Below are 18,373 nucleotides of genomic sequence, written 5' to 3'. Positions count from 1 at the left end.
TCGATCTAACTTAATATAAACTATTTCACAATCAGAGTGTAATTTTGTTGATTTACATTCTAAACTTCGTTGTAACGATTGATTTTCGTATTGTAATTCACTTGCTCATCACAATGATTTAAGTAATATAAAATTACAAAATTAGTCTGTGTTTCTTTAACAAAACCAGTTTCAATATTTAAGGTATTAGTAGGATTATGGCTGTGGATTAAAGGCCAGTTTTATAAATGGTTTCAGTATATTTTGCTACATCTATCTTCCACGGAAAGTGTGACTTTCTGGAAATAATAGTTATTTCATGGTCGCTCACGAAAGAATTATTATTTTTGTTGCCTGAAGCGTTTGTTAATCCCTTCACGCCCAGAATTAAATTGAAAATAATCTCTGCAACACCAACTTGAGCCTTAACTTGAACTTTCCAGCCTTAAAAATCTCAATGTCACACCAATACTACTATCTTATATTAAAATACGCCACCATAGGCGTTCTTGGTGAAAAGCAGTCACATTACTAGAACGCCACCGTTGGCGTCACTGGGCGTGAAGGAGTTAATGGAAATTAATTTAAAAATTTATTTGTTTTTATACAGGGTGATTCACATAAGAACCGACACAGAGCAGGGACATGTAGAGCGACAATGTTTCAGGTGTACAACTTTAAAGGTAAATTACTTTAAATCATCTTAATTTATTGTCCTTTATATGTCCCTGCTCTGTGTCGGTTTTTATGTGAATCATCCTGTATAACATCCTTTACTTTTTGGAATATTATGTTTGTGTTATCTATTATATTATGTCATGATTTTGTATTAATCAAAGATTTTTTTATTTCCAATTTATATTTGATTACGAAGAGGGTTAAACCCAATTTGAAAGGAATATTCTTAAGAGGCTACTTTACCATACAGCTCAGCAAATTACAAAAAACATACATTATTTATGAAAATATTTAGATGAAATTTTGTACATAGCTTCTTCTAACAATTCTACATAACGCATGGTGAAAAATTTTAAAATTTTCCAAAAAAAGGGGGTTTTTTCCTCAGTATTATAGAATTTGGTCGTTCTTTTTTAGCTTGCATGATAGTATACTTGAAAATAGTAATATTTTTCAAATAAATTTTTTCAGAATTTTTAGTTATAAAGGAATAGGTTGTAATTTGCTAAAATTACAAAAAGGTAGCGTAAAAATGAATATTTTCCGTCAAGATTCCCACCCTTGTTTATAGATATAAGTGACGAAGTGTTCGAAGTGACTTCGAACCAGTTTCTGAAGAAGGTTGCAACATGGCATCCGAAACGTCAAACCTTTTATTAAAAGACGCACGGCAAAACCCGAAAGTTTCTAGTGTTAGTTCTAGTTTTAGTTCTAATCTTAGTTTAATTCACACCGGCCGTGAAAGCCTTCGTACTTAAATTAATATTCTATTCATATCGAAAAAAAGCATTAAAAAACTGATATTTGCGTAATGTAAATTGTTGTGAACAAAAATACTTAAATAAACAAACATAGTAAAAAAGTGGGCTACGACTACTATTATTAATAAAAAATCAAAATAATAACTAAAATAATAAATAAATTGGAAAATCAATAAAAAGATTGATTGTAATTCGTAATTAAGAAAAATTGTTAATAAACAATAATATTTAGAAGAAGTCGTTTAATTTCTTCATTAACAACATCGACGAGAAAAAGAATCGTAATAAAATAAACACGATGTTTTTTTTATCTATAAAGGGCCAGGCCTAGTAGAAAATAAACTCCGCCTCGTTGCTTCCGAACGTCCGTCGTCTGCGCCCCTCAGAAACTGACCGACCTGGTAAAGTGGGCTCTTAAGGAAATCGAAAAGCTGGTACAATTTTTGCTGTTAATGAGAGTAACGTTGCGGCTGTTGCGGAAAGACAACTGTTGCAGACTGTGAGGCATCGTGCAAAAAATTTACCGGGCCAAAGAAGAGATGATTTCATGAAATTGACGAGGCAGTTTCTAGTTCTCTCAAGAAAAACGAAAGGAGGGACTAAAAGATTTTTAATACTAGCTAAGGTTGGACTGTGGGATTTATGCGCCGAATGGTGTTATCGTTGAGGCGCAGAACTGCAATTTCCCAAAAGCTCCTAATGATTTTCAAGAAAATTTCAATTTGTCTCAAACTGTAAATGTCAACACCATTTCGTTGACATTTACAGTTTGAGTATATCTGGATTGCCACCCAATTACACACTGGAAAGAAGAGGTGTGTGGGAAATTTCTTTATAAACGAGTAGTTGTGAAAAATTACGCATAACATTGATGCTAGCAGTAACAAGTGATAGGGAAAAATTGCTGTCATTATTAATATTGAGAAAAAAACCATTCTGAAATCTGAAAGACTTCCCGAATGACGTTGTAGTTAGGGCACAACAAAAAGGATGGATAATGGAAAAGCTGATGATGGAATGATTAAGACAAGTATGTAGTCTTAGACCAGGAGGATTATTAAATAAGGATATTAATTAATCATAGACTGATTGCCCTTGGTTTAGACTTCTTGTCATAATAATAATACCTGGTGGAATAACATCCATACTACAACCTGTGTATGTATATGTATATTAACAAACTCGAGAATTAACAAAACCGGGAGCAATTAAAGGAGCTTCTGAACTTGCTCAGTGAGTGTAGGCGACATGGAAAACGTTCCCTGAAAACAATATTATAACATCATTTAAGAAGTTTTGTATAATCCGAATTGATCTGTATTGATCCGAAGATGACGTAATATGGGAAGAAAATGGTACATAAAAATGTAAATATCGTTCTAAAACCCTTAATAAAGTCTTATTGTTATAATGTGATTTTATTTTACTATTTTCCAAATTGCAACTATACGACTGCGAATCTAATCCGCACCCGATTGTAATCCGCATTTGATTTTAGAGCACATAAAATTTGTAAAAAAGGTGCGGATTACATTCGAGAAAGTACGGTAGTTTTTAAGATATTAATTAATTAAAATAAAGTTGTAATGTGAAAATAAATGAAAATCCGGAATCTAAATCCGTTGTCGTAATTTATCTAATTAAATACGAACTTCACCAGTGAAAGATGAATCCGATAACTACGGATTGGTAATCGTCCCAAAAATTTTATAAATGTCGCAAAAGTACCAAAATCTCTAACACCGTGTGTTCATTAGGACAGCTAACGTACAGGAGAATGAGTTTCCGAAAACTCGTTTCTAAAATATAATACGGAAAAACAAAAATGAAAACAAGTAATCGCGCCATCATGTAGAGAATAGGAAAAGTAGGGATTAAGGAAGAGAAATCTCGAATTCAGCTGCCAAAAATTCAACTAAAAATAATAATAAAAGATACATAGAAAAGATAATCGAAGGTTTAAAGAAAATAAAACGTAACAAGATTTATATAAAAAACAATAATATTTAAGCTGTTTAATATTCAATTATTATTGAATAATTTACTGCTATTATACAATATCACATTTATTATATATCCATTTGAACATTAAAATATCGCGTCCAACGCGTCACTTTATTTAAAAATAGGAGCACGAAATTCAATCTTAATGAAGACTAATCATTAAGGTTGAATTTTGTGGTAAATCAAATTTGAATTTGGCTCCTAATTTTTAAACGAGTAGTAGATTGTACATCACATCTTTGTTTATAGATATACATAGTTATTCAACCGATCGAGTTGGGTTGCTCTAGCTCGTGCTGCCTCTAACGGCGAACGAGAAAAATATCATTAATGAATGAATTGAATAAAATTGGAAATCCAACTTGTAGTAGAAGTTGCATACTCAGAATAAAAGATTAATTGAATTTATGTGATTGAACACGAAATTGTTTAACATATAAAATATTTAATTACTTTAAGCATTACATCTAAATATTTTAAAAAATATCTGTCCTTTTTTTATAATAGAGAACCAAAAATTAACTTGCTAATTAAATAAATCAATTAGTACTTTTCTCGGATAGAATAAAAAAAAACCAATAATTATTTTCGGTTTAAATTGTAGTAAAAATATAAAAAGTCAGTTTTGATTTTTGTTTGTCCTATTGCAGACTTAATTCCAGACGTGGTAGCGCCGAGCGTTCCTTTGAGCAATTGGCCGACCGACAGTTTAATGGATCACACATATCAAACGAGTATGTAGTATAAACAAAGTTTTTTTGCTACTACCCGAGTTTGGATAAACGACTTCACATATACAAATTCCTTCTTTATTATTTCGTCATTAAGAATTCTTTGGTTAAAATACAAATACGAAAATTAAGAAATATTAATTAGAATCAATTAAATAAATAAAAATAAAGTATTTCTGATTTTATTATACCAGTGTTTCTAAATTGATGTGAAAGATTTCAAGGATGATTTTTCAGCGAAAATTACGGGGTGTCTTTCATATAACTTTTTGTTCAAAACCCCTTCTCCTCCAAGTTATAGCCCTCTAAAATTAAGGGAAAAATGTGCAACTTTCTTATCTCTTGACATTTTACAACTAACAAATTGTTAATTTGATCATAAAAAATAAAATAATGCCGAGATCAATTTGACATAACTTCATTTCTTTGACTAATAATAATTAATCTCTAAATTAATTCACTTGAGCCTATGTATTATTTTATTTTTTTGTGATCAAACTAACAATTGTAGGAGAAAACGTCAAGAGACAAAAAAGTTGTGTATTGAATCCCACTATTTAAATCAAGTTTTTAAATAGAAAAATGTAGACGTATTAAAAAGTTCTAATGCAAACTATTATGGGGTTGATTTGTTCAGCCTCTTGTAATAACATTTTCGGGTTATAGAAATCGTCATAAAGTGTCATTTTATTAACAACAGTTACCTGCAAAATTTCAATCTTCTAAATTCCTCCATAGTGGATTTGTTAAATAAAAACAATTTTTTCCCCTAATTTTAGAGTACTGTAACTCGGTGGGGAAGGGGTTTTGAACAAAAAGTTATATGAAAGACTATCCTTAATTTTTGTTGAAAAATCACTCCTTGATATCGCAATTTAGATACAGCCTGTATATTAATGAACTTTTTTAAGGTTGACTTTATTGTGTTGACTGAACATAATGAATATCATTAATACATAACAACAAAAAACATAACAAATCCTGCTAACTACTTATAATTGCAAATTACAAATTCCTTATGTTGTAAAATAGTAACTTTATTGCTTATTTTAATTATGCACGGAAAGGGACACGATTGCTGAAACAACTAAAATGACTTTTGTTTATGAAGCAGGCAGAGATACTAATTATGCCCAAAATTTATTCGAACAAAGATTTCTAGACAGAAACATCCTATCTTGTGTAAGATCTTCAGTAGAGAAAAAGGCGCTACAAGAAATTCAATGTTTAAGCTGCTGTTCGTAATAATCCATATATTTAAAAAAGGACGCGACAAATTTGTAAACTTTATTGGTTACTAGAAAATTTTTATTGGTTACGTGAAATGAATTAGTAACGACATTGGGCAGTTAATATATTGTGTGGGATTATAGGTAACTTTTCAATTGGCCCTTACTTCGAAAAACCATGCATATCAAAAAACATGTACCCTTTGAAAAGCATACTTAACAATTGAAAAATATTGATGGCGCTTCTAATATGCATTAAAAATCGTTCAGAATACTTTCCGCCTTTATACGATGAAAGTTTTATTTGAAACTTTTTTGATAAAATTGATGTTTTATGAGTTATTAGGTAGTCTCAATTTGAATGCCTTACTCGGTATATAAAATATAGTCTTTTAAACAAACTTCTTAAAAAGATTCAACGCAGTTGGTTTCCTCTCATAAAACCTGTTCATACACCTACTTAAAAAAATTTGACGTCTACAAATCGGTACCAACCGACGAATAGTCTTTTACAATTCGGTGTTATTCTCGAAGGACACATTATCGATTTTTTTCTATGCAAGAAATACTAAAATATATGCAACTTATTTTACGCTTTTCGTAGTAATACGTTAGGGCGCGTATAGTGAAATTTAAATTTTTATGAATGGCGGCACATAAATTACCCTGCCATCTGGGTATCATGTGCACAAACTAACATCGGTTGAATAACTATGTATATCTATAAACAAGGATCACATTAAGAAATTTTAAATTGTATAATATTACAACAATATCTACAGGGTGACATAGAAAAAAGTACATTGCATAGTGCCACACAATAGAGGACACTAAAATAAGAAAAAAGTCCGCAAGGCCTACGGTTAAAAGATACGGGGTGTTGAATTTTATTTTTTTGTTGGGGTTTTTTTTTGAATATCTTTAGCTAGAGACGCAAAAAATGGATAAAATGTGGTATTCAGGGGTTTTTTATCATGCTAAATTCAAATATGATCTTAGTTTTGTGATTACTGATGGAGAGCGCTACTATTGAATAATTATTTTATCACTTAAAAACTAAAACATCAAAAAATATTAAAAACAAAGCAAATATCTTAATTTAAACTCACTTCGTTTTATCTTTATTTACGTATTGTATCTAAGTACATTTTTTATTTATTCTTCTTCGTAGATTTTAAATAAACTACGCACCCTTCATATATTCTTGATAATTTTTCTCGATTATCGTACTCGTCGCGTAAAAACAAGTAGATACGTAAAATATCGTGTTTTTAACCCTAACGGTTTTTGAAATAATGAGGAATAACCACTTTTTTAATGCTCCCTTGAAGCATTTTAGGACCTTTACGTGAATTTTTCTTAATATTTTTTTATGTAGAATCCACGCAATTTCCTGTATATACAAAATATTTTCGATATTTCGATACCGATACTTTGCGGGTATCGATACTTTGCCCAGCGCTAGTTATTTCTTCTCATCGATATACTCATTCGTCTATCTGCACGTGCAGTTGGATAAAATTCTTGTTGACCATCTCCATGTCTTTTGGAGATGTCCGTCCGTTGAAGCTCGTTCTCGGAACAAAGCTTCAGAAGGACTCAAACCGCTGTCTTTGGTGTCGTTTTCTTCAACTTCGACCTCCATCCAACGTCGATTTAAAAGGCCCGGTTTACAAGGGCGTAGGAAGAAACCACTGAGTGAAACCGTCGCCGAATATAAATGACGAATCGTATTGGGTTGAATAGGATTTTAGTTGTTGCTCCCGCTTCGTTTCATCTAAAAAGAAAAAATTAAGAAATTTTTTAGAAATGTTTCATTAGAACGACAGGAACTTCGGGAATACTTTTTCGACGTTTCTTGTAGTTGATCAAGAATTTCAAACGGTAACATTCGTCGAACGAGCAATTGTCGGTCATCGAATACATGGAGATAAAAGCTTCTGCCCATCTTATATTGGCTTCTAAAGTTAAAGATTCACCGTTTTCTTGTTCGATTTGTCCCGTACTATCTAAAATCTCGAAATAAACCATTCGGTTGTCTATAACAGTATTAAAATTATAGACTTTTTCCAATGCTGGGTTGGATTCACCGATGTAACGTCTTGTAATAAACCTAACAACCATGGCTAAAATTAAATTAAATTAAATTAAAAAGTAAAGATTGATTTAAAAATTTAAACCTGATTTTCCAATTCCCGCTTGTCCTAATACAATAACTTTTAAAGTTTTTTGTCTTGGATAAAGTCCTAATTTAACTAAAGAAGATCTAGGTGATATTGCATTCATGTTGATTGAAACTGAAATTAAAAAAAAAAAGATTTTAATTCGTTTTAACGTAAATTAACAATCTCGTCGATCAAGTCGAAACATGTTCTGGTTTGGGTTTTCAAGCAGTGAGTAAAATGGAAGAGATTACTAGATTACGATACCAAAAAAAAATAATAAAAAGGGACAAAATAAATAAAACCAACTAAAACAGAATGAAATGAAGATTCGCTCTCGATTTCTTTTGTTTGAGTATTCGTGATGCTTTCTACAAAAATAAATTCCCACAAAAAAATGGTAATCGGATCTACATTTTCATTCTTTCTTCTTCGAATTTTAAATCTCGATTTGATGGATATTCGACAACGGGCATATTTAGAATGTTTGATATGCGAAAAAGTGCGTTTACTTTTCAACACGACTTCGACATTCGATCGACACTCGACAAAAATGCAAATTTTAAGCCGGCTTCCTGAAAAGCGATATGATACGATCGTGAGTTACCGAATGACACTTATTACTTATTACTTTTTACTCCCGGTAATATTACGCATTCATGTGAATTAAGGACAGACGTGACAGACATTCATTCACATGCTGTAACAGGGCACTTGAGAAATGTATTATCGTGGTAATGTTAATAAGATTTCGGAATCTAATATAACAAGAAAACCTTGTAATAATGAAAATAAAAATAATGAAATCTTGCCTCAGATGGTCAAGGTCTACGCCCGAAAATGAATTTTTATAGAAAAGGTTATAGAAAAGACTGGTGTGAATTTATGCATAAATCCCAGCCATAAACTTAAAACATTCATAATTGCGTAACCAATACGAGTTGGGTCACCCATTTAACATACGGGACACTCTTGCCCTCAAGAACAAACCCCTTCTGTTAAAAAAATTTTTCAACGCCCACACCCGAAAAAGGGATGTTTTCACCCTGATGGACACATTCGAATTAAGCCAAATTCTACCACATAATAGAACACAGTTCTAAGTATTTTTATCAATTTTCAAAACACCGTAATTATTCTTATAAACCGCGCATGGGACTTTAGAGGTACTTTTTTCTCTCTTTAGTTTTTATCTTGAAGTTAATAGTTTTCGCGTAAAAAAATAAAAATTATAATAAAATTAGTCTAAAAGTTGTCTCTGAGTTTTGAAATGCAAGTACGTGCAACAGGTACTATTAGAGAAAAGAGGACTGCAAAATGTCCATTACGACAAACCAAAGACGTAGAAAAGTTACCTCTAGGATCCTATGATCATAGATTTGATGGCGAAAATAAATAAAATATTGTTGATAAAATGGAATGTCGAAATCAAAAGTGCAAGTTGCTCAGCCACGGCTTCTAGAAAAACATTCTGTAGCGGTAAGGGGTAAAAAATGGTACTGGTGTTTATTTATAACGATAATTAATATGGTTGTTATGAACTCCTTCTTGCAATACAGAAGAATTCATGGAAACAAGGCAATTTCCATCAACATTTTAGTAGGCATATCGCAGTGACATATTTAAAAATTGGACACGGAACAAGTGTTTTGAAGGGCAGACCATTCAGCGTTAAGAAAGGACATTTCATCAAAAGAAGAGCAAATCAACGTGGATGTCAAAAAATGCGATGTTACCTTATGTGTTACTTGTTTTAGCATGTTTCAAATTTACCCCTAAAGTCCCATCCGCGTTTGCGCCCGGTCCCTGCAATTTATTAGAAGATTTGAAGATACGGTAAATTTGGAAGATTACATTTTTGTCGTTTCAAAAAAAAAGGATTTTGTTAGTAAGAAAATAATTTATAATTTTCTTATACTTACGTTTGAAGTCTTTAACAACAGCCTCCTATTTTGGAATATTTCCTTTGGATTTTACATGGGGATTTTTCCATTCCAAAAAAAAATCTATGGTGGAGTACCTCCCCCCTGCCGACTCCAAATATTTTTCCGTCGAATCTTTTTTTATTTTATTACGTTTCAAAAGACAAGCTTGTACATTAAACAAAACGTACCGGGATCAAATAGATTCAGTCTTGTTTTGTTGAATTTTTTTATATATTTTAAATTCTCCCAAAACAAATCCGGATCATGGACGTAAGAAGATGTGTACCAATATTTACGAACCACCTAAGTTATTAATTAATTATAAATTATATTTCTTCTTTTACAATTTTTTTTATTTTGATTTTTTTAACAATCATACATTTTATTTATTCCAATTTCTTTCTGCACAATCTTATTTTTTCCAATAACTTTCTTATTTTTGACATTACTTAGTGGTTTCATGCGAACAATCGTTGATTCACAACATTTTTTGTTCGTCAACATCGTCTTTTTACCCTGTATAATTTCTTGATATAAGTCGCAAGCAAATTAATTTATCTAAACTTATAAATTCACGCTCGGAATTAACAGAGATAACGCTCTTTTAAGTGGTTTCTCGTTGTTTACTAACCCCATCTATTTACAACCATGAAAGGTTTATTAATTTATCTATCAAGAATTTATTACCTGCGTGGTGTTTTTTGTAGAAGTTGAGTTAAAACTTGTTTCGCAATTACCAAGTCGCGATAAAGGTGTCATTCCTTGTAGTTTTCTTTGGTCCTTACAGAATAAGTAGCGGTTAAAATATTGTCGGAAAACCCCACTTAAGCAGTATAAAGCGACAGGGTTGATACAAGAACTAGAAAAACCATAACTAAGAATTATTGAAATAAAAAGATTGTTTTAAATTTTTACCTCAAACAAAATGGAACGATTTTGAGTGAGTGCCAATATTCGTTATAATCAGTTTCAGCCGTTGGATGAAAGAGAAACCATAAGAAAGAAACGTGGTATGGAAGAATACATATAAAAAATACTAAAAAAAAATTAATAAATCAATAGTTTTTGATTCCATTATTTGAAAGTTTACAAAACGCAAAACATAAAACCACTCTGGCGACATTTCTTCTTGCTCGTATTTGAGATATACTTTGATTATTATGCCAGGGTATTTCGTTAACACTGGCGTAAAGTTTTTTAGCCATCAAAATATAAAAGGAAGCGATTACAAAAAGCGGCGCGATGTAAAACACAGACGCTTTTCCTGCTATTATGTATTTTTTGTAAGTTGTCGTTACCGTTGGGGGAAATGGGGTGCAAATGTGGATCACATTCGACGAAGAGTTTTCGGTGTACGAAGTAATATCGGTAAAAATACCATCGGGAATTGATAAAATTATAGCTAAAAGCCATGTTAACACCACAATCATCACCGTTAAGGATTTCGTCTAAAAAAAATCCAAAAAAGATTAAAAATAAAATTAATTAGGTAATTTAATTTAGTTTTACCTGCAATCTTCTTAAAGGATGTGCAACAGCACGATATCTTTCAATTGATAAAGCAGTGATTGTAAAAACGGAAACGCCGGTTGAAATATCTTTAACTACTTCAAAGGTTTTACATAAAATAACCCCCCACGGCCAACTCTCCACCGTATAAATAGTCAAAATATATGGGACACAAGTTAAAATTAGTAATAAATCCGCCAATGATAACGAAAAAATATATCTAAAAGAAATAATTAAATATATAAGCAAATTAATTAATTGATTAATAATAATTATGTGTTTGGTACATTTCGCATCGATTTGTGCTTTAGAAACACAATAAATAAATTTTTAATAACTTTCTCAAAATAACATGACCCAAATAAATAAAAATGAATTTTTAATAATTTCGTCTCAAGTTAATTGACCTCCTCCTCTCCTCATCGAATCTCCTCCGACCCCTAAAAGAATCACCGATTCAAGAAGCTCCTCCTAGAACGCAGGTTCGAGGAGGAGGTACTACTTAGATTTATCGCCGTTAAGGAAAATAAATTTATAAAATTTAATAATCCCTGTAAAGAAATAACTAAAACCGAATTTTTGTGTCAATATCAAAGAGAACACAAACATTGAACAAGTGTCAATATCGACTAGTATTCAAAAATGTAATAACTGGCAATTGTAATTTTGTAAGGTTAGATAAAAAAAGAGGGTGGAAGTACTGGTTGTACAACTTACAGCTTAGCTTTCGATAAATATATTCTTATCTTCGTCAGGATACGCTACAACGAATTAAGGGAACATTACACAAAATTCCAGCAATCAATTAAGAGACTTACATTTTGATTAGCGATATTCACCTCCAGGTTCATCTTTATAATATTAATTATATGTATTGAGAAAACAATATTTCCTTTGAAAGATGATATTTTATTTTTAATCATCGGTGCTACAAATTTGTTTCGGTTATTAAACCGTCATCAGGCACCACGTCTAATTGTCAATAATAAGTTTTGATTTCGCTTCTTTAACAAATAATTACGCGTTCTTTTGGTAAATAAATAAATCCCAGAGATACACTACATTAAACACACTACTAATCGAAAAGTAAAAAGTTACATAAAACTCGCCAAAAATAGTTAAAAATGCAGTAAAATTAGACACGTTAAAATGGAGAACAAAACAACCACAGATGACCAGATGCTTAACTTATACCGCTCTCATTTGGACCTAATATTCTATCTCTCTCTAGAGAATTGAAACTGTGTAGATGGCGGTAGTGTAGTCGATCGATAAATACGAGCGGGAATTTGAATGCTCGTTTAAATAAAAATCTCATTACTCTTTAAATTTTTTTTAATAATAAGTTCCAAAAAATCAAAAATTGTCATCTCAAAACTTGAACAAGTTTTAAGATGAAAGCAGTGATTTTTTTGGACTTGTTATTAAAAAAAACGGCATATATCAAGATTAGGAGTCTCTCTTAAAAATCGATGATTTTTTTTTTAATCGATAGGAAATGAGTCAAAAGAAGCGTAAATGATAAAAAAAAAATGCGGAAAAGTGTAGTACTTACCGAAAAATCTCTTTAAAGTTGCGATTTGACGTTTTGTTTTGGAAGTTAAAAGCAATGTTAAATATGCATTTTCGTATTAAATCCTAACCTCAAATTGTTTAATTTATACCCACGCACTAAATAAAAACTTATTTTCACTAAACTTGTTGAGATTACAACATATTTTCGGATGAAAACCTTATTTCTTAGGCTATCAAAGCATAACGACAATTACCTGTCGTTAGATAGAATTGTTTCTACCAAATGTGTGCTAATAGACTTTATGTTAATAGATTGTGTATCAATTGATATGTCAAACGACTGAAATATCTTTATATTGTAAATATAAATGATAAATAAGTATAATAGCTTATTTAATAGTACCTTACTTAAGTTAAAATAGTTAATTAATTAAAAATTAATATTAAACAAGACGTTACAAAATAATAATAAAAAAATGACCCGTGTGACGATGGCAACAAACTGTGCATTTAACCAAATGACAATTACCTACAACTGACAACACAAGCAATGTTAACCATGTATTTTCGTATTAAATCCTAACCTCAAATTGTTTAATTTATACCCACGCACAAAATAAAAAGTTATTTTCACTAAACTTGTTGAGATTACAACATAATTATTCATAATGACACCTATGTGAAGTTAGCCCCCAATTAAATAGCATTTTACATGTATAGTATTTTGATTATAACATGAGAACCAGTGAACCGATTTCGATAAACAATGTCTCATTCGAAAGCTTAATCTTTGGCCAATACGAAAGTTTAAATGCCCGATTTGAAAACTCTTTCGAATTTCGCTAAAACGCCAAAATAATGCGAAGATACACGAAAATAACACAAAATTGACCTTCTTTAAGTGGTGATAACTCGTAAACAATGTACCCGATGATCAAGATCTATACGTCACTCGATTCGTCATAGTGTCTTCTATCGAAATCACAAAATGTTCGATTTCAATTCTCTCCCGCTAACTTTATACAGCCCTCGGAATGACACCGTCTTCGGCTCGTTGTTTATGCACTTGTGAACGCTCAAAAGTATAGTCCCCAATATAAAAAAATTAATTTAAACTAAATCGACTATAATTAAAGAACAGTTTGACGGATTTTAATGTTTTATATCTCAATCGAAAGTTTGTGTCTGGCTGAATGCTGTTGTCGAAATGCCCGATTCGAAATATTTAAGGATTTTGATTAAAACACAACAAACGAATTAATTAAACACATCAATTATCTCCGTAACTAATTGACCAATTTTAGTCATCAAAATCGCGGTAGAAAGTATGATCTGCAATGAATGCGAAGGTGGAAATGCCCGATTTCAAAATTTATTAATTATGTGCGTACAGCCATTGAAATGACCCCGCGAGAGATTTCGAGTCGGGCATTTCCACTTTCGTATTGGCCAAAGATTAAGCTTTCGAATGAGATTTTGATTATCGAAATCGGTTGACTGGTTTTCTTGTTATAATCAAAATACTATACATGTAAAATCCTATCTAATTGGGAGCTAGAAAAATTTGGAGCTAACTTCGCATAGGTCATAATGATTAAGTGCCTGTCGTTACATAGACTGTTTGAAATGTTTATAATGTTTGTTTTTTTTTTGTATGTTCTAACTCAAAATCTAATTTCTACACAAAATTCTTATTTGGGCGATATTACATCGATAAAAGCAAGATTGACGATTTTTAAGCAACATGTATATTGTAAAATTATACGAAGATGGGTTTCTGGAAAAGTTGAACTTGTTCATTCATAAGTAGATAGTTATTATTATTTTTATAATTTGTTACACGAATGTAAAAGCTCAACTCCTCCATAATTTATATTATGTTCAGTCTTTATGTGGTGCTTAGAAATGTTGGAATTTGCTTTAGTTTTATGTTTACGAATTCTAGTTTTCAGCCTCCTCCACATTTGTCCGATAGCAATAAACTTTCCAGCAACAAACTTGTATCTGTAATTTTTTATCTACTTTCTTAGCTGATATCTTTCTTATTATTAGAGATAATTCGAGATAATAATTAGAGATTCTTTCTCTATCTAAAACCGGTCTTTGTCTGTCGATAAGTTAATACTAAGATCAATCTGTACTTAAACTACAAAGCGGTGGCTCTGTACTTAGATTAAATAGCTTAAAATTACCAAACTTCAAGCCTTTGTGCAATTGTTATCAAACCGAATTTTAAAAAACTATTATCACACTCGGAAAGAGCGCTCTTTAAATTATCTTAACCCGGGTTTTCGTTGGTAAATGTCTATCGGCGTCATGCTTAAATCGCCCTTAATATACATCCCTACACGCAAAAACGTTTAATTACTATTCCTTTAAACAAATTTCTTATTTGATAGGGGGAAAACTATAGAAGTATAGATCTATCTTATCTACAATTTTCTGGTCTTTCTAATGGTGTAAGTATAATACGCGGCTATCGCTGCTTGGTTATAAAGTTTTTTCCTGGTGATATAAGAAAGTTATTGATCCCAACAATGTTCAAAAGTAGCTAAAACGTGTGAATTTGGTAATTTTTTGACCAAAAACGTCCTTGTGTCTATAACTAAGTCTATAACTTCATGATATACTTCTATAGTTTTCCTCATATCAAATATGTAAGAAAGTTGTTTAGAGGTAGAGCAATTAAACGTTTCTGTATATAGAGATGTATATTAAAGGTGATTTAACCATGATGCTAATAGATATTGACCGACAAAAACCCGGATTAAGATATTTGAAGAAGAGTTCTTTCTGATTGTGAACACAGTTTTTTAAAATTCGGTTTGATAACAATTGCACAAGGGCTTGAAGTTTGGTAATATTAAGCTATTTTACGTACAGAGCGGTGTTCTTCATCTTTTATTGATTTTAATATTAACATATCTGCAAACGAGGACCGACGATTTCATAAAGAAAGAATCAAGCTTTCATATGGTGCATTTAGTGGTCTGCTATATCTAACAATACGAAAGATATCAGCTAATAAAATAGATAGGAAATTGCGGATAAAAGTTTGTTGCTATCGTCAATCGGGCATTTCCACTTTCGTATTGGTCAAGGATTAAGCTTTCGAATGAGACATTGTTTATCGAAATCGGTTCACTGGTTCTCATGTTATAATTAAAATACTATACATGTAAAATTCTGTTTAATTGGGGGCTAACTTCACATAGGTATCATTATGAATAATTATGTTGCAATCTCAACAAGTTTAGTGAAAATAACTTTTTATTTAGTGCGTGGGTATAAATTAAACAATTTGAGGTTAGGATTTAATACGAGAAAATACATGGTTAACATTGCTTGTGTTGTCAGTTGTAATTGTCATTTGGTTAAATACACAGTTTGTTGCTATCGTCACACGGATTATTTATTTATTTTTATTTTGTAAGCATGTCTTTTTTAATAACTATTTTAATTTAACTAAACTACTATTAAATAAGCTACTATACTTATTTATCATTTATATTTACAACATAAAGATATTTCAGCTTTCAGTCATTTGACAGATCAATTGATACACAATCTATTAACACAAAGTCTATTAATACACATTTGGTAGAAACAATTCTATCTAACGACATTTAATTGTCGTTCTGCATCGATAGCCTAAGAAACAAGGTTTTCATCCGAAAATATGTTGTAATCTCAACAAGTTTAGTGAAAATAACTTTTTATTTTGTGCGTGGGTATAAATTAAACAATTTCAGGTTAGGATTTAATACGAAAATGCAATTTTAACATTGCTTTGAACTTCCAAAAAGAAACGTCAAATCGCAACTTTAAAGTGATTTTTCGGTAAGTACTACACTTTTCCGCACTTTTTTTTATCATTTACGCCTCTTTTGACTCATTTCCTATCGATTAAAAAAAAAATCATCGATTTTTAAGAGAGACTCCTAATCTTGAATTATGATCAATAAAATATTATTAAATAAAAATGCAAACTTCAGAAGAAGAAATATAAATTTTTAAATATTTAATCGTTTTCATGGCAAAAAGGTGCGTTTTTGTACAATGGTAAAGCATTTGCTTCAAGGCTAGAGGAAAACCCATGAAAAACTCTAGCATTCCATAAGTCAAATAAACTTCTAGACAAATTTAGGAATACGAATTGTTATTGTAAACAACAGATTTAAGACAGCCAGAATAAAAAAATACTACACAACAACTAAAATTAAAAGTACACAGTATTAGTGATAAAATGTTGTTTTAGTTATAAAATAATTATTGTTTCCGAATTAACAATTGATATAAAACTTTAATATTTCTTTTTATTTGTTTCTGTTCCTATCAATTAAAATGCAAAAATATTTGAAACTTAATTAATGCTTTATTATTATTACTATAACTTAAAGTTAATCTTAAATTAAAGTGAGCCAAATAATAACAAACCTAGCAAAATTTATCAGAATTAAGACAAAACAAAAAGGAACAAGATTCATGTAACATGTTTTAGTCTTATTGTTAGTCATAGTTTTAAGTTCTTAGTTCATCATTTATCATAATCATGGTTTGCATTGCTTTAACTATGATCACAACTAAAACTTAAACATATTGCCTCAATTCGTGATTAGATAATTGGAAAGTAAACATTATTACCTTTAAAAACCTGAGTAAAATATTCTGGTTTGTTTAACATATCTCTCAGTAATGTGGTTTTATTTTCATAATTCTTCTTAAGTCTCCGGATCTGTTTCTCTTTGTTCTTTAAAATTCCTATTCAACATAAAACTTTCCATTGTAAAATGTTTATTGCAAATTGTCATTCGGCTAGAATATATGTTTTCTACAGGAACGCCAAGGCACTCATTCCATAATCGCTGTCTAAAATATCAAAGTAAATTTTCATTTAGTACAAAAAATGTATCTAACTAAATTTATAAATGTACTTATTGATATTTAATGGAAATCAAAATAACTTGACCACTTTCTCTACCGAACGTCCGCAAATGTAGCAAATGCTATCCATTTTGGTCCTTACTTTACCACCAAAAACCAACTAATTCTAAGATAACAAAGTATGACAATAAAACTAAGGAAAACTAAATTATGCAAGCAAATAAGCTGCTAAACAAATCTATAATCAAACGATACAGATTTGTTTAGTAGTTTAAATAATCAAACGATAAACACGCAAAACTGCACAATAATTAAACAAAACACAGAAAGTTCGTTAGTTCTGACAGAACTGGACGTAGCTGTGGGATTTACAGATTTACGACTTAAAATACATAGCGCCATCTATTGCTTTCTCTTAACTCTACCAGTTTGCGACTTAAAAATTTTGAAATAAATGGTGCCATCTATTGGCTTGTTTAAATACTACTGTAACGCGACAATTGCGCCATCTACACAGTTTCAGTTTATGTGAGAGAGAAAGTACCATACGAATTTTTCATTTGTTGAACAAGGATAGATAGGATTGCCAATTTATTAGCCGGAGTCCGGCATCTGTATACTCTGTGGTTCGTTGTGTTTTGTTTACGTTTTCACTCAGTCCAGAATCGGACGCGCTCAGATCGGACCGTCCGGCCGATGATCACCGAGTATTTCCGAACAGGCCAATCTTTTTATGGTTTCTTTGAAAATAAATTTACCTGATTAATGTTTATCCATGTTTACCGAACCCTAATAAACGAATAATTCTCTCCTAAGTAAACAAGGCTTGTGTGCGCATTTGTGTTTTGGCTTTGGCGACGTTAACATTTTAGTAGTTTCGTAGTTTTCAGACTATAAGCACCTTTTTACATAGAAAAATGGACTTAATTTTGGGTGCGTTTTCTGGTCCGAAAGTACCATTAAAATATATTTTTCAATAAATCGTCTTTAAATTTG

At 31.0% G+C, this 18,373-nt stretch overlaps 2 protein-coding genes across 2 annotated transcripts; both read right to left on the bottom strand.

Moving 5' to 3' along the window:
• Positions 1–6,476: 6,476 nt before the first annotated feature.
• LOC139431038 (ras-related and estrogen-regulated growth inhibitor-like) lies at positions 6,477–9,839 on the bottom strand. Its single transcript, XM_071198606.1, has 4 exons — positions 9,467–9,839; positions 7,563–7,679; positions 7,227–7,508; positions 6,477–7,159 (listed from the first exon to the last, which is right to left on the bottom strand). Exons 2-4 carry the CDS (start codon positions 7,666–7,668, stop codon positions 7,053–7,055), a joined length of 495 nt encoding a protein of 164 aa, XP_071054707.1. The 5' UTR covers positions 7,669–7,679; positions 9,467–9,839; the 3' UTR covers positions 6,477–7,052.
• A 65-nt stretch (positions 9,840–9,904) lies between these two features.
• On the bottom strand, positions 9,905–12,296 carry LOC139431031 (neuropeptide CCHamide-2 receptor-like). The gene is made up of 7 exons (XM_071198600.1): positions 11,797–12,296; positions 11,696–11,739; positions 10,979–11,198; positions 10,560–10,917; positions 10,385–10,505; positions 10,157–10,328; positions 9,905–10,105 (listed from the first exon to the last, which is right to left on the bottom strand). The coding sequence occupies exons 1-7, from the start codon at positions 11,899–11,901 to the stop codon at positions 10,034–10,036; spliced, it is 1,092 nt and encodes a 363-aa protein (XP_071054701.1). The 5' UTR covers positions 11,902–12,296; the 3' UTR covers positions 9,905–10,033.
• Between the last annotated feature and the right edge of the window lie 6,077 nt (positions 12,297–18,373).

The sequence above is a fragment of the Onthophagus taurus genome, chromosome 1, assembly GCF_036711975.1.
Source record: "Onthophagus taurus isolate NC chromosome 1, IU_Otau_3.0, whole genome shotgun sequence".
Lineage (NCBI taxonomy): Eukaryota > Metazoa > Arthropoda > Insecta > Coleoptera > Scarabaeidae > Onthophagus > Onthophagus taurus.
This window is presented reverse-complemented; position numbering and strand designations above follow the sequence as displayed.